The following is a 24,231-nucleotide window of genomic DNA, read 5'->3' on the forward strand; positions in this document are numbered from 1 at the left end:
GCCTTTTGGTTTAAGCACTTGGGCTTCAGACCAGTTGTTTTACATTAAGGTTTGTGGTCTGCACTGTTGTGGCAGGACAGGTAGCTTGCATCCTTCTAAGTTGGGAACTGCTGATTGAAGGCTCACTGTCTGTTATTCTAAAAGTGTATTAGTTCTGGTTTAAGTACTTGGGCTTCAGGCCAGTCATTTTACATTAAGAAGGTTTGTGGTCTGCACTCTTGTGGGAGGAGAGGCTGGACTCTGCCCTTCTGAGCTGGGAATTTCTGGCTAGAGGCTTATAGTGCCTGCATATTTGAACTGTTTCTTACTGAAATTGGTGTGCCTTGTTTGCTGCCGCATAAAGTAGATTCAGGCCTGCTGAATCTTGCTTTGTTTGTATAACTTGAGCACTAATCCAGGTCTTCTTTTTGGAGAAGGTTCCCCTGCACCCCAGTGGCAGGAGTGTGCAGTTAGAACTTGTCTGATTGAAGACTACAGGAACAGGGCTCAATTTTGAGATTTTTTTACTGGTTAACTGGGTAATTTGTTTAAAAGCCTTTTCTGATTGCTTGTACTCATCTAAAGCTGTTTTAAGTGTATTTTTTACTGTTTGTAGTCATTTAAAGCTGATTTAAGTGTATTTTTAACTGTTTTTGCCTTATCTTTTCAAAACAAATGTTTTCCTTGTTTCCCAGATTCCTAAGCTAGTATAGTCCAGTTTTCAAGCTAGTGCTGAATTCAGGGCGGTGATACAAGTTTCTGAGTTGCCCTTGCCTTACTTGGATAGAAGAAGGTTTCTCTGTTCATCTGTGAGAGAGGGAGCTTTGGGCAGCCATCTGTCCCTGGAGGAGTGGTTCCAGCCCAGAAGTTAGCAGTTTATTGGCCATTTTGGGCTAATTTCTATCTCTTTCATTTCCCTGCTGTAAAAAACGCATTTGCACAGTTTTGCACATCTGGGCAGTGCCGGTTAGCTAGGACTAAATTATTCCCGGCTCCACCAAGTCTCCTCTTCAGTTTTTCCCTTGAAAGTAGTCTAACTCTCAACCTAAGCACTTAAAAAGCATCCTACAGTCCAGCACTTGCTCAGACCTGATAGAAAACACTAATATACCCCGACACTTGATTGCTCAGCAGGACAAGGCTCATTATTCACCCCTCACCAACCAAGTGACTAAACAGCTCACCCTACTATTCAGGCATGACCAAAGGGCAATTTCAGGTATACTCTCCAGTCCAGCTGGTGAACCTGGGTATCCTGAGGCAATGTTACAACTGCCTCATGTACACAGACAACCCTCTCCTACCACAAAACATTAACATATGCGAGAGATGCAATTATATAGCTAAATTGGAGGCTAAGCTCTCTCCACCCAAGACTGGAACATGCAGTCATGAGGAGAAGGTTAACACTTGCACCACACCTCCAGTCTCACATAGACATACTAAACCAGCACTGGCAAAAAATGCACATAAATACACAAAATCATAGCTGGAGGCTCTAAATAAAAACCTGCAAAAGCATCAGAGACCTCCAAAGCAGACACCCAAAAAACCTGCACCTCCCGTCACAAATCAGACAACACATAAAACAAAAAATTAGTGTGCCGCACAATCACAGCCCTTAAGGTGAAATAACATACCTAACACACTAGTAATAGGTGACTCTATAGTCAAGCACACTGACGTTCCACTCACTAGGCTGGACAAGGAGAAGGTTACTGTTAGCTGCCTGTAGGGAGCCAGAATCCGCCACATAACACAAGCACTCGGGTCACTCCAGAACAAGTACAAATATGACTCTGTCATTGTTCATGTTGGTGTCAATGACCTGAGACGTACCTCACTGGAGTACATGAAAAGAGACATGGAAGAGCTCTCTGATCATGTAGCCCAGGTGGGTATGACCCTGACCCTAAGTAGCATCCTGCCCTCATCAAGAATGATACCTCAGTATAAAGAAAAAATTATCAATTTCAACAATTGGCTAAGCTTCTGGTGTCATTCAAAGGGGATCCAGTGTCTGTCAGCCTGGGATGACATGCTCAACAAGCCTTGTTGCTTTGCAAGAGACGGCTTACACCTGTCACCCCTAGGCTTTCGAATACTGGCCAAGGCTCTTGCTGCCCCCATAGTGCCTTTTTTAGGCAAGGCTCAAAAGTCAAACCCACCTCTGTAAACAGCACAAATAAAAAAATGAGGGTTATGCTACTCAATGCCAGGAGTTTAAATCTCAAAATGTGTGCGCTTGAAGCACTCCTCAGTATGGAGAATGTCGACATCTGTGCAGTAACTGAAACCTGGTTCAAGGCTCCACAGAGCACCCCAGCACTGCCGGGCTATAACTCATACCACACTTTTCGGCCACAAAACATGGACCAAAACACAAAAGGAGGGGGTGTATCCATATTCATCAAGGATACCTACACCTCCAGGTTAGTGGCGCAGCATGATACCTCTGAGATCATCCATGTGCAACTAACATCGGGCAAATCTGCAATGCAAATTGTGGCCTGCTACAGATCACCCTCCATGACCCAGGACCACCACTCCACCTTTCTGGAGACACTGGAAAACATGAAGGTCCTACCGAACACCCTTGATATTGGGCAATTTCAATTACCCTACCATTAACTGGAAAAACTACTCAAGTACAAACTCCCAAGTCCAGCTCTTCCTGGAATTTATCAACTCAAATGCCCTGGATCAGCTGGTAAACTCCCTTACCAGAGATGAAAACATATTGGACCTGGTCATCACCAACATGGGTGACAGGTGTTCTGCACCAGAGGTCAACCCACCACTGGTTAGATCAGACCATAAACTAATCACTCTGGATATCCACACCACACCACCACCCCCAACCAAGGAAACCACAGTGAAAAACTTTTCTATAGCACAGCCCCCACACTAAAGGATAACAGTGTCCAAGATGTAGGAACCTTTACAAATGCACTCTATGAGCACCTACAAGGATGCATGGATTGTGCCATCCCTAGCAAAACCAAGACTCACTCCCCTAAGAGAAGGAAACCAGTCTTGTGGATCCCTGCCATAAACAGGCTATACAATAGGAGGAGGAAACTAGTTAAAAAAAAGCAAATCCCAAGAAGGAAAGACATCCCTGATCAGTATCAGTAAGAAACTAAGGTCCCTCATAAAATCATCCAAGGCTAACTTCGAAAGAAAAATAGCCAAGGATTTGAAAGATAACCACAAAGCCTTTTTTAGCTATGTCAAGAATCTAAGTGGCAACTCACAGATATGCTCTGAGCTAGTGCAAAATTGCACAAAATATACTGAACCTACTGATACTGCCAACATCCTGGCAGATAGATTCAGTGCAAACGTCACCCCCCCTCTCACCCCCAAAAGGGCCCACAACAATACCGGAAAAGTGTAGTGTTCTGGAAATCACAGACGCACAGGTAAAAACAGCCCTTTCAAAAGCCAAAAGCACAGCGTCAATGGGGCCAGATGGTGTCCCAGGCTGCGTCTTGCATGAACTACAGAACGAACTAACCCCCCCCACCTAAACACACTGTTCAACCTCAGCCTCTCCACAGGCTATGTGCTCATAGAATGGCGCACAGCAACGGTTATTCTGCTCAACAAAGGAGGGGCCACAACTGACCCTGGTAACTATCGCCGCATAAGCCTGATTAGCCTGGTCTGCAAGGCTATGGAGCGCATAATCATGGAACTCATTAACAAAGACATTGGAAACCTTCAAACACTTGACCCAACCCAGTTCGGCTTTGTTAAGGGCAGATCATGCCTACTAAACTTGGTTGACTTCTTCCAGACAGTCACCAAGGCCATAGATGTGGGGAAGGTGGTTCACACAGCCAACCTTGACCTCGCCAAGGCTTTTGACACCATTCCCTACTCGGGAATTATAGAAAAACTCACCAGCCTGAACAAAAACCCCTCCATCACGAGATGGGTTGCCAACTGGTTTACAGACGGAACTCACATGGTAAGAATAGCGGGCTCCAGGTCTGACTCTAAACCAGTCACAAGTGGTGTCCCACAACGCTTGGTCCTGGGACCCCTACTGTTTGGCATATACTTTTCAGAAGTACAGGCAAACACAGCAGGACTATGGCTAACCAAGCTCACCAATGACTGCAAACTGGGACCCATAATTGGCTCTCCGGCTGACACGGACATTCTCCAAAAAGGCCTTACTGAGACGGACACCTGGTGTCAAAGTCATGGTCTCAAGCTAAATGCCAAAAATGCATAGTCATCCCATTTGGGAAAAACAAAACACCCATGAATTATCACATAGGTGGCAGCCCCCTTAATACAGAAGAGGTAATAAGAGATCTGGGGACCCAAGTAGATAGTAATCTCTCCTTTGGCAATCATATTGCCAAAGTAGTTAGGAAATCCGTCTATGTAGCCCATCTAATTACTAAAGTGTTCTCATCTAAAAATAAAGAGGTTATAGTGCCCCTCTACTCGTCACTCATCAGACCCATCATAGAGTACAATGCCCCATTTGGGATGTACCTCACAAGACACTTCCAACAGCTGGAAAGACCACAAAAGTACATCACCAAGAGGATTACTGGCCTCAAACATATGTCCTATGCAGCCCAACTGGAAAAACTCTGGCTGTACTCAGTGGCATATCGCTTACTCAGAGGTGATTTCTGCCTGACTTACAAAGCCATGTCCAACTCAGAACTGATGGACATGCTCCACCTAAAGAAATCCAAGTCACTGCGAGCCACTCACTGTAGTGAGCTAAACCTCACCACAACACTAAATAGAACATGCTGGAGGGATAGATTCTTGTCACAGAGACTCCCCATGCTTTGGAACAAAATTCCTAACTACATTAGGCAGAGCCCCTCACTAGAGAAACCTTGACGAGTGGATGGGTAAGAGAAAATTCACCCCTGGGATTACTTCATTGGCTGTTCTTGACAGAGGCTCAGTTAATTAATGGGGTGGTGAAAGCTGACACACTCTGGCTAGGATTATAAATGCCCTCGGGCAGATAGCCTAGTACCTACCTCTGAATCTATACTGAGAGGGAGTCAGGATTGACTTTTGAAAGCTGATAGTAAACCCCAGACTTTGAAGGAGAGAGATGGTGAACTGCAGATCCTGCAACAATTGATGGGGAAAGGTACCTGAAGTAACAGTTGGTCTAGATAAGGAAAAATCTGAATGCCTTGGAGCCTGCAGAAGGCAATCGCAGGAGCTAGCCATTTTGTGAATACCCTTGTGGCAGTAGAGAGACCAAAGGGCAAAGCAGAGAACTGAAAATGAGGAAGACGCAGAAAAATGCAAACTTCCTGTAGAGAGGGTGAATAGGGATACAAAGGTAAGCATCTTTCAGATCCAAGGACACCAGAAAAGCCTAGGGTAATACAAGAGAAACCAGAGTTTGAAAAGCAAGCATCTGAAAAGAAGTGATCTCGAGAAAGGTGTTGAACTGAGAGAGAGAGATCCATAATAGGTCACCAAGTGCCCTTCTTTCGAGGAGCCAGGAACATCCTGGAATAAAAACCCCATCCCACTTGGGGGAGGACAGGTTGAATGGTCCCCTGGTTTAACAGGGACTGTAGAATCTCTGGGAAATGAGGGGGGTGAGGAATCCCAGGAAAAAGGAGGGAGAGATTTCCATACCATGAAGTAACCCTGATGGATAATAGAATGAACACGAGAGTCTTAAGTGGTGAGATGCCAATTTGGAAGACAAAGGTAGAGCTGAAGGGCAAAGATACCTGGTCTAAAGGTGGGGGGGATGAAGGGGTGAATTGTCAGAGAAGCAGGATTATCAAACAATGGAGACTTCTGGGCTACAGTAATCTGAGAAGCCCTTAGCAGAGGGGGTCCACCTCCCACCCCTCCTGCAAATAGAGGTCTGGTAGGGTTGCCTGCAAACAAAAGCAGGTCTAGAAGGATAATTTCTCTGGAACTTAAGGATAGGAGAGACATGATAGTGATAACAAATACAAGACCAAGAAGGAAACTTTTAAAAGATGAAATAAAAAGAAAAAAATAACCCCATCAGGCACTTATCTGGTGTTGAAAGAGTCAGAACAGCAACAGATTGTTCAAAACAACTTGCAACAATAGTGTTTGAGCTGGTGGCAAAAGAAGTTCTGGGTAGTTATATCTGTACATCCCTTTTATGCCCTACATTTTGTGTGAGGAGCATAAATAGGACTTACAGCACAAACAAGATCTTTTTCAAGCATTTCACTACGGGTTGAGTGATGGGGTGCATGGACAGGACATCCCCTCTTTCAAGAATACTGCAACAGTGACATAGAAGGACATCAAATGTTCGAATGAAGGGATATGTTTAAACATTACGATTGTCTTACAACACTGATGGAACAGCAACATTTTGTATTAATCTGCTTTATTATGAATGTGAAAAAGCAGGTAACCTAAGTATTTATATTTATGAAGGGGTCACTCATCATCGCCCTCCTTTTCCTATCTTTACCTCGAGTTCGGTGTCACATTAGCATTAGTCAACATGACCAAATCACCTAGAGCCAATGTTTACACTGCCGAGTGGCTAGTACTGACAAAACTGGTAGAGGTAGGGTTGCCACCTTTTCAAATGCCCAAAGTGAGACATTTTTTGTAGAAATGTGAGATTTCGCAGGACAAAACATACCCACGGCCAGTGCAATGGACAGAACTTCACTTTTTTGCCAAAATAAAAGATTATTTTTTGTAGCATTTGAGTTATATTTGATATAATATTAATGTGTTTCAGATACAACATAACTGTTTTATGCAATTACTAAAGAAAACTTAAGAAATATATTTTGTCTCAAAATCTCAGGACATTTGCCATTTTTTAGTTTTTTTTTTTTTTTTTGCAGGACACAATTGCCCAAAGTGGGACTGTCCCTCGCAAAGAGGGACAGGTGGTAACCCTAGGCAGAGACAACTGTTTTGTCAAATAATAATAAAGTGTTATAACTTATAAGGAATAGAGCAAAATCTGAAGGCCGGATCAGGAGCTGGCAGACCTGAACAAATTATTAAATAAATTAACTAAGCTGTACAGTCTTCGTGAGTATAGTACTTGAAGATTTTCTGTTAGTATGTTCTCTCTAACTCTACTGTGATTTTTTAATCACTGCTTTACTCAGCGACTGAGAAGTATGATAGGGGGGCAGTAAAACGAAGTGTAGAAAACGGCTTTTCCATCCTTCCCTGAAGGTTGTGTATTCGTTTATTTATTTCTAACTTCCAACGGGCTGCAGAGATTTTTTTTTCTGAAACAAAACAAGAAACGAGAGGTTTGTGTTCAGAGAATGGCAGTTAATGTATCTCATCGGATTGTGTTAACTCTCTAATTAAATAATACTAGTACTTAAGACGGCTCCCTGGGTGCAGATTTCTGGTTATCTTTGGCTTATTTATCTGTCTAGCCGTTCTTTTTTATCCATGAATTCACTGGTTCAGAGATAAGTGAATATTTCCGAAACTGCCGTTAAATTGTTTCATTGTTTTAGTAGGATGGAGGAGGAAGAGAAAGAAGGGGAGGGAAGTAAGACTGTATGGGCGGTTCCTGTGGAGGATTGGGTGGGGTTTTGTGGATTGGGGCGGAGGTCCATGCGGGATGTAATTTGCAGGGAATAACGGGTTACTCTTGGTGGACAGGACACCGTCGAATCCACTTCGTTTGGTGCGCAAAAACTTGGCAGCTGTGAGAGCACTTCTAGTCTGACACTAACAGGATAAAGTGCATGGAAAGGGCTGCTTTTCTGCACAAGTAACATTGTCCAGTTACCTTATGTCCTGCTATTCCCAGTCCTTTCTGGTCCGAAGCGCTTCCTCAGCTGTTTTGGATGTTTGCTACTTGGAAATGTGCTCAGATATGGAATGAGACACACTGAGTGAAACTATAAAGAAGTTCTAAATGAGGATAAAAAGTTTTGAACTCTGTACTCTGTTTTCAGCGCCTTGCACTGGTGGTCAGAAGCCCGTCTGTATGCAGTTTTCCAGCAGCCGTTTCCTTGGATGACACAGACCCGTTTGCTGAAGTGCCACAAAAATACATTCATGTGGTTGTTGCAGCACTCTGTTGCCCCAAACGTTTTCTCTGGTGGCTAGTCCAGTCCTAATCTTTCTACAGTGGCCATTTTCTCCATCTTTGGGTATTGGTGCAGTCTTGGATCAGGCTATTCACCCCCTGTTGCTTCAGTACCCCCGTAGCAACCTTCAGTTTCTGCATCTTGGTCTAGTTGCATCTGGGGCCTTCCTACTTGGCATCAAAGGTGCCATTAACTACTGGAACGAAATGGACCGGTTTTTTTCGAGGAAGTACTTGTAGTGTCGCTCTCAAGTCTGGGGAGCAGGAATAAGAAGGGACTGGTGGAGTGTAGTTCGCCTTTTCCAGGTTGCTGATCTCCGAACTGCTGGCTTAGTGGAATATAAGTTATGCAGCAAGTACCCCTGGAGGAGACCGTCTTCTGTTTGCTGTGTCTGCTCACCTGCTTAAGTTCAGGTAACGAACATGGACATTTTCCTTGGAGAACTTTGAGTGTATATTTTCTTTCTGTATATACTTGTATTTTCTCATTGAGACTGGAAGTTAGTGCTTTCAGGTGAGTCAATTTCCCATTAGAACACATAATGCGGGAGTATGTTGGGGTATTAAGTAACGTTTACGTGCTACATGCCAACCAAAATGATCGATACAGTGCGTAACAGGGCAATAATTAATCTAGTGGCCAGGATCCCAAAATATATAAATAGTGTTCCAGAGCACAACCCACTCCCTCGGTAGCTGGATTTTCGTTTGGGGTTTTTTACCCTTTGATCCCAGAATTCTACGTGTCCCGAAAGGTAAATGCCTGAAATGTGTGTTAGTTGTAAATAATGTTTACTGTGTAAGTAATAAAAGCTGTGCGTTACATGGTGGGGGTACGTCAGTCAGTGTCAGCCGCAAACACTTTCAGATTGTGTTCAAAGTGTTTCAGTCTGTATACAACATACTTATATGCGATGCATATCCTAATACAATATTTGAGTTCATTGTAATTCAGCCATATTCACACATGTACGTATATAATTTAAATACATACTTTGTGGGTCAACGAAGTGTTTCTTTTTAATTGAAAAAAAATGTTTACCTGCTTCTACATTTTTTGTGCTAAGTACAATGATGATTTGGAAATATGGTTGCTACCTTTTCAAATGCCCAAATGTATTTCAAATGTAGAAAGACAATATATTTTGTCCTGAAATCTCAGGAGAGTTGCCATTTCTTTCATATTTAGGTTTTTTATTCCACACAGGACATAACTGCCCAAAGAAGGAATGTCCCTTGCAAAGAGGGACAGGTGGTAACTCTACTTGGAAAATAATCAGATTTCATATTATTCATGTTGTACTGATTTAATTTTTTCTCACCTTTCACAGAAAAAGGTCTTTATTTACTGTGAAAGTGTGTGTGTATGTGTGTGTGTGTGGGGGGGGGGGGTTTCCTAGTCTACACAGATGTACTCATTTATACAGTAATGACATAGAAAGCCAGTCAGTCATTTCCTAACAATTGGTGACCACGTGGGGGATGGGTGCACCTCTCATAGGACATTTTCACAGCTGTAAGAAATGCTCCTGTGATTCCAAAGCAGCCTTCTGTTGTAGTTGTTGTTTTCATGTACAGCCTAATGATGCAGGGAGAACGAGGGACAGAATGGTGCAGTGCCAACATAAGATGTCTTATGTAGAATAAACGGATAGCAAAAACGGACACAGATGAGAAATGTTGAGATCATCTGTAAGTCGATAGTGACCTGTTCAATAACTAATCAGGTGCTTCATTTGAATATTTAATTCATGGTGTTTCACTAAAAGGAATGGGAAAAAAACAATGCTATATCCTGAAGAGAGTGAGTAGAAAGATAAAAGTTAAATCCTCAGGATTTGTTAAACCTCAGGAAAAGTACAGTCATAAACAAGGTTAAAACAAAAACAAAACTAAAGAAGTGTTGACATGCAGAACAATTCCAGTAATTCTTAGAGTAATGTATCTGTAAGAAAGGAGCTTCCAAGCATATTTAAGTACATTAAATATAAATTACTACTTCATGCCTAGTACCTTGGTTTCAGCAATGTATTGACCTTAGTCTTACCATATTTCTGCTTAGTTTCTTGCCATACTATGTGAAAATTTCCATATTTGTATTGTATTTCCATCTATTCTGTATATTCCTTTATTGCATGTTATGTAATTACTTCAGAAGTATGTATACTTAAAATATGATCTGTGTTTGTCTTTGTTCTTACTATTTGTTTACTTAAAACTTTTTTGGGGGGGAGCTTTTTCCTCAGGTCTCTGCTGAAAAAGGGCTTCTAAGAACCCAGACAGACTTAACTCAGTTAACAAATGTAAAAATGTTTTTGTTTGTCTTTTCGGCTTTCCCTGGTTAGGGGTCGCCACAGCAGAACTCCGGTCCGCTAATGATTGGCAGTAGATTTTTATGGTGCTGAGTTGCCAGCTCGATGCCCAACCGTCAGCGAAGGCACGCCCATTCATGCATGTCTTTCAGAGGCCACTCGACTGCGGGGAGGACATGCAGACTCCACACAGAAGGCACTCCAGCCGAGAATCAAACAGGAGAACCTCTTGCTGTGAGGCAACAATGCTACCGCTGTACCACCGCGGCTTCAAAATAATAAATAATGTTAGCAGTAGTGAGCTCCCTATGTGGACTGTGGGGCAGTTCTGGGGTGGTGCAGGTGCAGCATTAGGACTTAGGGATGTGGTCTACACCTGCTGCATCACATAAAAACACTCAGTACACAAGACATTAAATTAGAAAAGTTACAGCAGACAAGGCCAGGCTTATTGATTTCCTTTGTTGCCTTCACCTTGCTAGTATTCATTTAGTCCTGTTGGGAGGAGTTGTGAGTTTACTTACTTAACTGCTGTTTATTTATTTTGCTATAATTCTTCTGAGACTAGGCCTGTTTACAAGTAAAGTCTGGGGAGAAAAACTACAAATTAGAATAACCTAAGAACTAAAAAGACATTATAGTAACACAGCATGTCACTGCATGTTTAGTTAAATTTACAGTAAAACACCATACCATTGGATGGACGGTAAAACGCTGCATCATTACACAGACAGTAAAACATGGCATCCTTGCACCAACAGTGACACTGTATCCATTGAACAAATAATAAAACACTGTATCATTGAACAAAACACTGTATCATTGAACAAACTGTAAAACACTATCTTTGCATGGACAGGAAGACAGTGTGTCATTGCATGGACAGAAAAGCACTGTATCATTACACATACAGGAAAACAGTATTTAATTAAACAGAGGGTAATACTGGATTATTGCAAGGACAGTAACATTGCATTAGTACACTAACAGTAAAACACTGTATCATTGTATAGACCATAACACTATCATTGAATAAACAGTAAAACACTGCATCCTTATATAGACACTAACACTTTTCCTTGCACTGACAGTGAAACACTTTTCCTTGCACTGACAGTGAAACACTTTTCCTTGCACTGACAGTGAAACACTTTTCCTTGCACTGACAGTGAAACACTTTCCTTGCACTGACAGTGAAACACTTTCCTTGCACTGACAGTGAAACACTTTCCTTGCACTGACAGTGAAACACTTTCCTTGCACTGACAGTGAAACACTTTTCTTGCGCTGACAGTGAAACACTATCATTGCATTAACAGTAAATCACTGTCATTGCACAGACAGTAACACGCATCATTGCACTAACAGTAAAACACTGTCATTGCACAGACAGTCACACGTATCATTGCACAGACAGTAGTACTATATAATAATACTATGTCATTGCATGGAGAGTAAAACTGCATCATTGGACAGGCAGTTACTCTCTGATGTAAAGTACACATACAGTCTCAGTAAACCTCCAGTGGTATGTCTGGCATACATTAAATCAGATACTGTGGGCTGACATGGTACAGAGACATTATTTATAGGAAGCTAAATCATAATATGAACACAGGGGTAGCAGAACCGAATAAAAGCTTATATACATCATACCCTTGATAAAACTAAAAATAATAAGGAAACAAAGGCCCAAAAATAGGGACAAGTTTTAAATATTACTTGTATAAACTTAAATAGTTGCTAGAATAACAAGTTTTGTGTTATCATACATTTTCTGAAGGATAAGAAGTCTGAACTTAAATGTCTGTTATTATTTAGTGAATTCAGTCTTCACTGATTTGCCAGAAAACCATTCAGTTTTATGAAGAAAGGACCAATAATATGATGTCAAATCTGGACAGTTGAGAGCTCTGACAGTGTTATCAAAGTTGACTGAAGCAATGCAGACCGATGATTGCTTAGAAAGTCAAAGGTTTGTTCGCTGTAGTACAAAACACTGGATAAACATTAAGCCAACAAAAGTTTTTGCAACAGGAAGACTGAAATGGGCTTGCAGGGCTGTTCCTGACATTTTCATCCAGAAGAATTGAAGAGAAATAATAGAAACTTAAGAGGCGTGTGGAAAGATACGGCAGTAATACAAACACAGGAAGTGTAAGGCTTCTGCTATTTCCCCCCAAAGAAGGGGCTTCAAGTTACATGGATGCTGATATCAAATCTGATCATGGCACTCCAGAAATGAGATACTGTAGCACTTTATCTTTTCTATATTAATAACTGAAGTGACACAAATGTAGGACACACCTGCATAGGGCCTGACTGCCTGGTAACTGATGATACATTCTTTTTTGCAGAGGTTGGGTAATTCAGTAGGGATGTTTAAGAGGAGAGATTGTCCCAAAAAGCTTATGTGTGATGTGGTAAAGGAAATCTGGCACACGGGCTAAGTCTGCTCCTGTTTAGAATAATGTTAAGTTTTAATAGCTCAAAACATAGTAGTTGCAGTAATATGAACACAACAATTTAATGTTTCTACCAATCCATTTAAAATGATCAGTAAAACAGAAATGGAGTATTGCCCTTAAAACTGATATGAAATCAAAGTTGAGACTGACATCTATTTTTTTTTTTTTTTTTTTTTTTTAGGTAAAACAAAAATCTTCATAAATAAGCAAAAAATAGAAATATTAAGGGCAGGAGAATATACTGAAAAAATGTTGTAGATGTAAATGTTGTAAATTTATAAGTAATTGTCCTTCAGTGACTGCAACATAATGTATTAAATCTTCCTTCTTCTTTCGGCTTTTCCCAGTTAGGGGTCGCCACAGCGGATCACCTGTCCGCTCATGATTGGCAGTAGAGTTTTACAGTGTCGAGTTGCCAGCCCGGCGCCCAACTTTCCACAGAAGGCACACACACACATGCACTCACACCTAGGGCCAATTTTAGTGTGTCCAATCCACCTACAGCATGTCTTTGGGATGTGGGAGGAAACTGGAGCACCTGGAGGAAACCCACGCGACCACAGGGAGGACATGCAGACTCCACACACAAGGCACCCCAGCCGAGGATCGAACCAGAGAACCTCTTGCTGTGAGGTGGCAATGCTAACCGCTGCACCACTGTATTGAATCAATTGTATATATAAGTTCTTTCAATTACAGCACAAGAGGTGGTCTTTATCTGGCAAGTTGCCTCATGTGCAGATAATTTCATATGGGGAAGATAGGCCACTTTTTTGAAGAATTTATGAGCATTTTAATAGGGGTGGCACTCTGGCACAGCAGATAGTGTTGTCACCTCACAGCAAGAGGTTCCCCAGTTTGATCATCGGCAGGGGTGCCTTCTGTGCAGAGTCTGTATGTTCTCCCTGTGTTTGCGTGGGTTTCCTCTGGGTACTCCTGTTTCCTCTCACATTCCAAAGACCTGCAGTAAGTGGAGTGTACACTCTAAATTGGCCGCATGTGTGTGTGTGTGCTGTGGAAGAATGGAAGAATTACCCTGGCAGGACTACCCATTTGGTGGTGTAAACCTTGGCTCTAGACAATTGTCACTGTTAAAGTGACACCCCAACCCCATGTGGACGAAGGGGTTGTGGAGGGGTGGATGGATGGATTATGAGCATTTTAATAGTATTAAAAAGTACAGTAACAATGCCCTTAATACATTTGCAATGTAATGCAATAATTTCAAAATAATTTAATTTTTTTTATTTTGGTTAGGGTAGGGAAGAAAAAAGCTAAGTTAATGTACAGATTAATCTTGCAGCTGTGTCTAAATGATACCCAAAATGCAGGATTAAATGTAAATGTTTCAATTGTGACTGTTTTTAAACTCGGGGAATGCTAAATTGTAAACATAAATGCATTCACTTAACTATTACATAATTTGCTTTGTGTTTTCATTTAATTGTAAAAAATAAACCTTAGGACACATGATTTTTATTTCTTTAAATTCATTGTGCAATGTGTATTTTATTATGTTCTGATGAATAATTACTCATAAAAGTTAAGCTTTTTTTGTCCAAAAAGAATAAATTGGTTGGTGAGAGTATGTCTTTGACATGGCATTTTGTTATTGGCTTTTAATCCTTTTTTATAGAGAGAGTGGCATTGCTTTGACTTTTTTTTTTTTTTTTTTACCCCAGCTGGATAGGATACCCAATACCCTGTTGCTGTAAGGTGACAGTGTTATTCTCTGCACCACTGTGACACCTTATCACTTTTATAAGAAACAATGAATGATATGGAGGAATATTTTTGGTTCTCTGGGGATCCTTTATTACCTAAGGTAATGTTGTTTAACTGTACAGAATGGCCTGTTCTACCATTATGTGGTACATTCAGAGATGTGGTATGCAGTTATTCCCATAACTCTGAATCAAAGGTCCTGCTGCCAACAGATATACTTAGATCCCCCATGGACAGACAAAATATATACTAATAATTAGGAAATGGATCCTGCCACAGTCTTTCCAATGGATGACAACCATCCCTTGGTTATTCTAGCAACTGAGATGCAGTCTAAGTTAATAGATATTTCTGGTAAACAGTGTCTGTCTTAATAATTTACTTATTAAGTTGCTGAACTATCTGGCTCACATAGTTCATAGGTTTGTGAATGGGCTCATGGCCTTTTGACCTTTAAAGAGCTTGCTGCCTACATCACATTTTGGAACTTATAGGTGCCTTTGTAGTCACCTGGTTCCTTTTTGAAGGAAGAAATGGCCAACGTGTTTCAGATAGTAAGGGATCCGTTATTTCCCTCTATTTCAGGCATAGGTATCCTGTTAGAAGGCAGTAAGATACAGAAAAAAGAGAGCTGTTATGGTCTCTGTCTATAAGTGAAGCTTTGGTGGCCTTTGATCCTTTAGGGAAGGTACAGAAATTCCTCACAATGTCCAGCATGTTCAACTACCTGATGTCTGTTCTGAACCAGATTGAGGAACTTGTTCAACATATACCGGAAAGGAATGTAAGGGATAAGCCCGATCACTTAAATGGCAGTGCTCTTAAAGTTGGCATGTCATGTGTAACTGTGCCCCTACCACAGTGAAGCCACATGTAACTGTGCCTCTACCACAGTGAAGCCACGTGTAACTGTGCCTCTACCACAGTGAAGCCACGTGTAACTGTGCCTCTACCACAGTGAAGCCACGTGTAACTGTGCCTCTACCACAGTGAAGCCACGTGTAACTGTGCCTCTACCACAGTGAAGCCACGTGTAACTGTGCCTCTACCACAGTGAAGCCACGTGTAACTGTGCCTCTACCACAGTGAAGCCACGTGTAACTGTGCCTCTACCACAGTGAAGCCACGTGTAACTGTGCCTCTACCACAGTGAAGCCACGTGTAACTGTGCCTCTACCACAGTGAAGCCACGTGTAACTGTGCCTCTACCACAGTGAAGCCACGTGTAACTGTGCCTCTACCACAGTGAAGCCACGTGTAACTGTGCCTCTACCACAGTGAAGCCACGTGTAACTGTGCCTCTACCACAGTGAAGCCACGTGTAACTGTGCCTCTACCACAGTGAAGCCACGTGTAACTGTGCTTCTACCACAGTGAAGCCACGTGTAACTGTGCCTCTACCACAGTAAAGCCATGTGTAACTGTGCTTCTACCACAGCAAAGCCACGTAACTTTGCCTCTACCTCAGTGAAGCCATGTGTAACTTTACCTCTACCACAGTGAATGCATCTTCAGGGACTGTCACATCAGGAGTGGTATTAATAATGTATGGCTGACTGAGCACTGAATCGTATCTGGAGGATGTAAAGGCTGAATTTTTGGATGTCCCAGTTTCCACAGACACCTTGTCTGAAAAACCAGCTGATATTATAGGGGACTTGAAAAGAAAGGGAAGATTAGCCCATGCTGTCAACCTATTTCTTACCCGAAGGCATCCATTTTCTGCAACTATCTCACCAGCTAGCATTCCTTTTACTAGGAAAAAAATATTTTCCCAAAGCCTCTGTAATGGAGGGCAAACTTCAATTACTCCTGGCTTTGCAGACAAAATGGAACAGCAGGAGAGAAGATTCCAATGATAACCCTCACTCCTTCTATTTATAGGAGACAGGTTTTACCTTTACCCTATACTTCATCCCAGAAAATTATTTCCTCAAAAAATTCATTATAGACACCATCTGCTAACATCTCTTCAACAGCTACATTCCAGTAGAGCACTACAAACCTCCCTTGCATCAGATTCAAGAGGTTCTAGCCTTGATGCATCAGCTAATACAGACAAAGATAACACTGCAAGTCCTGAACCATCAAACAAGGGGCACATTTAAACTGCAAATTTTTGCAGGTATAAAAGGAAATGTATTAAAGGAAGAAAAAACATGGAAAACAGCAAAAAATGTGTTTAACTTAAACTAGTTTGTTCTCCTAAACAAGTTCAAAATGATGACAGTCAGAATTTTGCTTGTCATAAAAAATAACTCTTCCATTGCAACTCTGGGTAGGGAGTGTGTGTGTGTGTGTGTGTGTGTGTGTGTGTGTGTGTGTGTGTGTGTGTGTGTGTGTGTGTGTGTGTGTGTCTGCGTGTGTGTGGTGTGCAAATTCCAACTCAGTTTACCACTCCCCCATTTGGACTGTCTGCAACAATGAGAGTATTTTCTAAATATTTATATATATTTTTTGCTTATTAAAATAAATTAAAATAACTGTTTGCTTTCCTGGATGAAAGTTGATGGTAGCAAACACCACAGAGCACTGCTGCAGCTCTGTATCCCAGTAGTAACCCTGGTTGGTGCACTACTGCAGCACAAAAGTAACCCTGGGTGGTGCACTACTGAAGCACTGTAGCCCAGTAGTAACCCTGGTTGGTGCACTACCACAGCACTGTAATACAGCAGTAACCTTGGCTGGTGCACTACTGTAGCCCAGTAGCAACCTTTGTGCATTCTTCAGGCAGCATTACAAACTACAGTTTGTCTGCAGAGACAGCAGTATTCCTGGGGTTTTTGACATATTCAGTTCAGATGAAAGTTTTTGTGACATAAGAAGTCTAGCTGAAAATTCAAAACATTGAAAAGAACTTTTCTCTTGTACTCCATTTGTTGTGCGACATATCTCATGCATCCTTCTGATTCCTCTTGTAATATTACACATGGGGTGTACAGCTGATTTTGAAAACTATTTGACTCCAGTGCGCAGGTTCCTTGTAGACATTGGTTCCTATCTCCAAGTCAACAAAATAGAATCTCTGGGACAATAGAATGCTTTCAGCCTGCAACAGATGCCTTCCCATCTTCTTCTGTAATACAGAACCTGACAACAGACTCCTTACAATATGTCTAGAGAGCATACTTTAGGAACCATTTAGTGCAAGCCTAATGGTCTCTGAAGAAAGGAGACTTATGCCTGGCTTACAGAGCAATTTCCAACCCAAACCTAATGAATTTACTGCACATCTGTAAATCAAACAGGACTAGAGCTACCCATTCCAGGGACCTAAATACAGCCTGCGACTTGAATAGGATGTGCTAGAGGGACCAGTTTATCTCCCAGTGACTGCTGCATCTTTGAAATAGGCTGCCAATTCATGTGAAGCAGAGCACCTCTTTGACGCTTCAAGAGGAACCTGGATGAGTGGATGGGGCACTATAAATTCTTACTGGGGATAGACCCCACAAACCTCCTGGACATGGGCAGTCATCAATAAATACGATCCTGATTGTTGATGAGTATCTATGGTATTACATTGGGATGGAAAGGCTAGGCTTGAAATTACCTCTGGGTCAATAGCCTAGCAACCTCCTATGATCCTCTTAGATAAAGGCAATTGTAAATGCTTTTGTAGTCTTCAAGGGCACTTTCTGCCAGACACACCTACAGCTAGGTGGTATGTCAGTCTTTCTGCCAGACACCCCTACAGCTAGGTGGTGCGTCAGCAAACATGGGTGCACCTAGTAGTTGAGCAGGGGCATTCTCCAAAGTTGGAACTCTGCAGTTTAGCATAACCTTCTAAATTTTTTAGCATACCTTCTTAATTCTGAAGTTCATTTCCCAGGTCACCTAAATGTTCTGTCAGATTCTGTCAGCAGATAGATGTTCCCTGGCATACATATGGCAGCTGGACCCTGAAGTTTTCTGACAAATACTGAATCTGTGAGGCATACTAAAGGTGTAACATTTCAGCAGTCGTCTTTCAACCTTTTGTTCCTTGACCCAGCACAAATTCATTCTGGAAATTGGTTGCCTTCTCCACTCAATGGAGTTAAATGCCCTTTATCCATCTGTATGATTCCAAAGGCTTTTTCTACTCAAGGCCAAACAAAAAGCGAACCTCATTCTGAGATCTTAAAATGGCCATGACATCCCCAATACACAATCACCATAACAGCTCTACCTATTACAAAATCCACTATCTCAGTAACTGGACAAATTGCTTCACCCAAATATCAAATCTCCAAGTCTCTCTTCCTTCAGGATATGATGTGGATTCTTCACAATGATTTATTTTCCTCAGAAGTATTGTATATGTCTATAAATGCTGAAAGATCCAACACTATAAAATCGTACCTTCAGATATGAAAGGTCCATAATTTGGACTTATTTTGAAAGTCTAGATACTATGAGCTGTCCACAAAGAAAACTAATGGGCTACTTGGATTACCTCTGTAAAGTAAATGGGGACTGTGTTTCTCTGTTAAGGTGTACACATTTGTAGTCGTGATGGGCATTTGTGTTTTTCCTCAACAACAAATCCTGCTATCAAAAGCTTCCTTAAAGGAGTTTTTCATCTAAGACTGCTTAAAAGACACACCTCTTCTTCCTGAAAGCTAAAGTTCATGTTGAAAATAGCACTGTGTCCCTCTAAACCAGCAAATTTCATGGACATTAAATTTATTTTCTGAAAGTTTCTCTTTATTGTGGTTGTTATATCTGGGGAAAGAATTTAAGAACTAGAAGTTTCCTTAAAAACAGTGCTTCCTTAGGCCAAAGGTCGTGGCAGCAATCTCCTTAAATCGGTCAATTCAGCTGTTCATTTTCCGTCTTAATTATCAAAATGCTAGGGAACATTTGTTACATACTTTGGACATTCAGTGATTATTAACATAATACATTGAGAAAAGTAATCTAGTCAGAAAGACGTATTAACTGTTTATATCCTTCTAGAATGGCAACAAGACATGTCTGTTCTGGTCAAACCTTGTCCAAGTGGATGGCCCAGTTTATTGCACTTTTATGATAGACGACAACAATATGTATTGCATGATTCTCTGAGTTCATTCTACTGTAGTGGCAGCTACATTCACTTTACACTTTATAAATGTTTCCACTAAGGATTTATGAGAAGGTGCTACTTGCAGTCCATGTCTTCAGAAAACTCCAAAAGCTAAATGTTAATCTCAGGAAGTAGGGTAGGTGTGGGTAGCTATAGCCACAAGGAACCCTAAAGGTTTGTCCATTTCCCAGAGGTTTTATTCTTTACTGTTTTGGATCCTACCGTAAACTAATTTAATATTACAGTGACCATTCCCCAAGAAAGACAATACACTTATTTGATGTATCAACTATAACAGCAATATTTTGAGTTACCTATCCTCTAGCCTTTTTGTGGTCAGAGATTTAGATTTTTTTCTGCGGTATTGTCATACTGGTATAAACTATTTATACTTACTATTCTCACTTTTGTATTAGAGCAAATAGATGCTAATTATTTAAGTATATCTGCTACACACATACTTCTTTCTGCAGGATTTTCGTAGCCTTGGCTTGAATACGGTGCACACAGCTGGTTGTTTTATGGGGACCTGAATAGTCACAGCTGGAAGATCAGCGTTATCCTTTACAAGGAAAATGGAAATGCACAGGCTGATACCAAAATGTTGTGTTTCCTGTTACTGTCACCTCCCCTTGAATGCCTGCTGTTGCAGTAAACATCTTGCACAAGTGTACATTATTTCCCTTCAAATAGCATGGCAGATAAGTACTTAACAGTGTTACATTTTGGCCAGCTTATACTGATTGGTTGGATACTCATAAGTTTCATTATGTAGTATATAGTTCAGGATTTATACGTTTGATTTAGGGCTGGCTTGTACTATGACATGAAAAGGATTTTATTTATTCTTTAAAATCTATACTGATTTTCAGGATAGCCTTCTCTATGGCATATCTAGGAAAGGTGAGGCCTAGGCATTCTTTGGAATCTCAGACTGGAAGAATTTATAGACTGAGTGACTTATCACTCCCACATCATTTTAATAAAGTACAGGTAAAAGGGTGGCAGCAGCAGTGAATTCCTGAAGGATATGTTAAGTAATTTAATATAACAACTGTCATTTTGATTTGAAGAAAATGGTTTTCCTTATTTTATGTAGGATATGTGTGAGAGGTGCTCAGAATTGTTCTGAACTTGGAAAAGCAACATTTCCAGTATTTAATATGTATGTATGTTTATGGCCGCCAGTAGAAATGAAGGTTTAAGCCACCCTTGCTGTTATCGAATTGTAGAATGTTAGCTGCTTTGCTTGTTCGACATCGTACTAAGGTGTTTAAGATGTAGTATTGCAGATTTCTGCAGTACATACAGAAAAGCTTTAAAAAAAATCTTAAAAATGCCAGGATGTTTTTCGGGTACAATTGCTTAAATCAGTGCTGCCCTCTAAAATAAAGAAAGCTGGTAATTTGTGTTTACCTGCTAGTGTTATAAATAAAATTCCATTACAGATTGCTTTCGTAGATAGAATAGCATCTTTGTGCTGTTTTCCATGCTGTGTAAGTGCACATGTGGCTTCATTATATAAATGCATGTGGGTTACACCTTTGCATCGTAAATATGTAAGAGTGTGAATAAGCTTAATGCCTGGTAATTGTAATGGTGCACAGGTCTCAGCACTGTCTGTAATTGACAGAAACAATTTTCCACTTTTGTCTGGCTGTATTAATGCATTCTTCTTTGACCATGGGACAGGGTAGACATGGTTATCAAGATAACAGAAATGATTGACACATTCTGACCTCCTTAAGCCTTTCGCTTGGAGAGATGTATCTAACTCACCATTTCTGCCTCATTAGGTGCAATTTGGTTGGGTGCTGGGCCTTTGGTGTCAGACACACAACCTCCGCTGTTAGCAGCATAAGCCTGCTTTTCCCAATATTTTTTGTAGGGTGAGACTAGCCTAGATGAGACTGGAAGTGCAGGGTCGAGTTATTGTAAAGTAACCTGACACTAAACTCCTTTGCCCCTGGGTCTAATCTGTCAGTTTAAGTGCTGAGAAAATTTCTCCAACAACAAAATATCTTAAGGACTGGATATCAGAGCTGAGACGACATTTCCCTATAATCTTTCTGACCCAAAGCATCTGTGAAAGCAGACCCAACTGTATATAATGTTTAAATATTTAATGGGTCATTGTGTGAATCCCAGAGGGAGTTGCCTTCTTCTGCAGTGGCAAAAGGGTATGATTAAAGTGTTGCAGAGAGAGACCTCATTTGTGCAACTACCACTTTCCCGTTTCAAAACTCCCTCTCTTAAACCTTCAAAAATGCTCAGTTTTTATAATAAACATTTTGACATGAGGACTGTGTTAAATGGGAAATGCGTCAATAATTTTGACTTGTTGATGAAAATCAGAAATCTGTGAGCAAGTATGTTTAGTGCGTGTGTGAGTGAGCGCATGCACACTTGTGTGCATGTGTTTCTAAACAGTGGGAATATCTACATTCAGATACAAAGGTGGTATCGCTTCAAACTGTGTGCTCTGATTCTTACAACATTGCCCTGGTGCAGCTCAGATTTGTCCTATTTAAATTATGATGGCTATTCATATAATTAACTGAGGCCATCACAGAAGTATGAGACAGCACTTTTTCCTGTGAAACATTTACATTTTGCTTAATACCAATTAATTTGCACTGATTCAGAAGGTAGTTGGTCTTGTTTGGTGATACAGAGGAGCAGAGAAAAGATTACGATTTAGCCAGATTCAGCTTTCTGTGGAACTCTTCACTTTTCAAAAGATGGAGTACTGCTAAACTGAAAAAAGGAACCAGCTCCTGAACACAAAGGCCCACTCTTTGGGATACTGTGTCTTTAGCATCTCTTTTCACAGATGATGAGGGTCTTTTTCTACCTTAGTTACCTTGCTTCTTATTGCATTGTAGTTGCACAGCACAGAAGTGAAGCAAACTATAACTCTGATCATTACAGTTATTTATAATTGTAAACCCTCCACGTTTTCTTCCAAAATTGCCATTTTGCAGAGGGGGAGAGCAACATTTTAAGCCAAAACTGGGGACGGTTGAGAGGTTTGGATATTCCTAATTCTATAAAGCGATTTATTTGCGCATACCTCTCAACTTATTAATGCAGGAAATCTGGACAAGGCCAAATATATTGGGGGAACATACAAACAGTACTAAAAATTGCTCTTGTATAAACTTAAGACAGTTGATAGAATAACAGGTCTTGCGTTAGTATGCATTTTTCTGAAGGTTATGATGTTTGAAATTCAGTGTCTGTCATTATTTAGTGACTTAATTCCTAAATGATTTGCAAAAAAAAACACACATTTTGTGAGGAACTAACCAAAAATAAGAAGCAAAAATCCATTCATTCTGTAAAAATCTGGACAGTTCCCATATCAGAACCAGCCAGCTGTCCTGTAGCCAAGCTCAGGCATTATCTATTAATGTAGCATGAGTGATCATTCATTCATTCAGGCCACTATCAGGATGTGTTTGACAGATTGTTGTCTGCTGCACTCTCCAATCAACGCTACATTTCAAAAGATTTTTCTCACTGAACCTTCTGACCAACTGTCCATTTTTCTCCAATGACAATTTCATCCAGAAGGCCATGATTTACAGTGGCAGTGATCTTTTCCTGGAATACAAGGTATCCCAGGACCCAATTTTGATGGATCTTTTGCATTAGAACTGCTTGATTAAAAGACAAAATTTGCTTGCAACATAAGTAGAACATGTTGGAAAGAGTCTATATTAGATGACCAAAGATCCGTTTGAGCGAATCGGAATTGAGCGACACCTGTAGCGTGAACTGCAGTAATGGAGAACATCCAAAACTGCAAAAAATGAAATGTCGAACAGTCATGGTTGGCCCGTCTGTGGTGTAGCTCCGTAAGGTAAGTGTGCGATAGTTATGGACCTTAGGGTTAGGGTGTGTGTTAAGGTAAGTGCATAGATAGTAATGTATGTAAGGTTTAGTGTAGGGATAGAAGCAGGGTTTGGTTAGTGTATGTATGTATGTATGTGTTTTATTTATTATGTTTGGGTACGTAGTATGTAGCGTGCAGTGGTGTTGGCTGACTGTGAGGATTTGAGATTTTAAATTTTGCGGTTTTAGGGGGTTTGGCATGTTTGCGGTTCGGGCTATGTGTGTCGGTGTTGTGGTATTCGCTGAAACAGGTTTTCGATTTCCTAATATAGACCTGTTGGAAAGACAGATATGTTTCTCAGAGAATTCCCATTCTCTGGAACAGGTTGCCCATCCTGAACTGAAAGTTAGTCAGTGTTTGCTGAATTTTGTTATTTGCTAGTAATTACAAGTGTGGGGATAGCCACATTCTTTGATTTCCTGTCCTTGCCTATTTAAGTGGTGCAGTGTGAAATATTTTCTGCTTAAAAACCTCAGCTTTGGCCGGCTAAGAACTTGCTGTATTCAACTGGACGTATAAGAGAATTTAAGTACCTTTATCTGCACTTTTCTTTTCAAAAAATACAGTATTTAAATTGATTTTAACTGTGTTGCAGGAATATTAACTGAACTGGAAGTTTTGACTCTGCTCTTCAGTTAGTCCCACCCACCCTGCCTGTTTTTGTTTTGGTGTTAATCTTAGTGGCCTTGAAACTGCCCGCCCCTCTTGTAAATTTGTGT

General features: G+C 40.8%; 1 protein-coding gene across 4 annotated transcripts in view; it reads left to right on the forward strand.

The window, feature by feature from the left end:
- ROBO3 (roundabout guidance receptor 3) overlaps positions 1 to 24,231 on the forward strand; it is a 2,447,731-nt gene that overhangs the window by 938,421 nt on the left and 1,485,079 nt on the right. Inside the window, exon 1 of one of the 4 annotated variants that reach the window (XM_044081191.1) lies at positions 7,600 to 8,473. The exons of the other annotated variants lie outside the window; for them this stretch is intronic. Coding sequence (XP_043937126.1) covers positions 8,407 to 8,473 — 67 coding nt within the window. The 5' untranslated portion in view covers positions 7,600 to 8,406. Of the gene's footprint in view, positions 1 to 7,599; positions 8,474 to 24,231 lie in introns of those variants that run through there. 4 annotated transcript variants of the gene reach the window in all.

This window comes from Protopterus annectens, chromosome 8.part0 (genome assembly GCF_019279795.1).
Source record: "Protopterus annectens isolate FY-2018-M chromosome 8.part0, PAN1.0, whole genome shotgun sequence".
Lineage (NCBI taxonomy): Eukaryota > Metazoa > Chordata > Ceratodontiformes > Protopteridae > Protopterus > Protopterus annectens.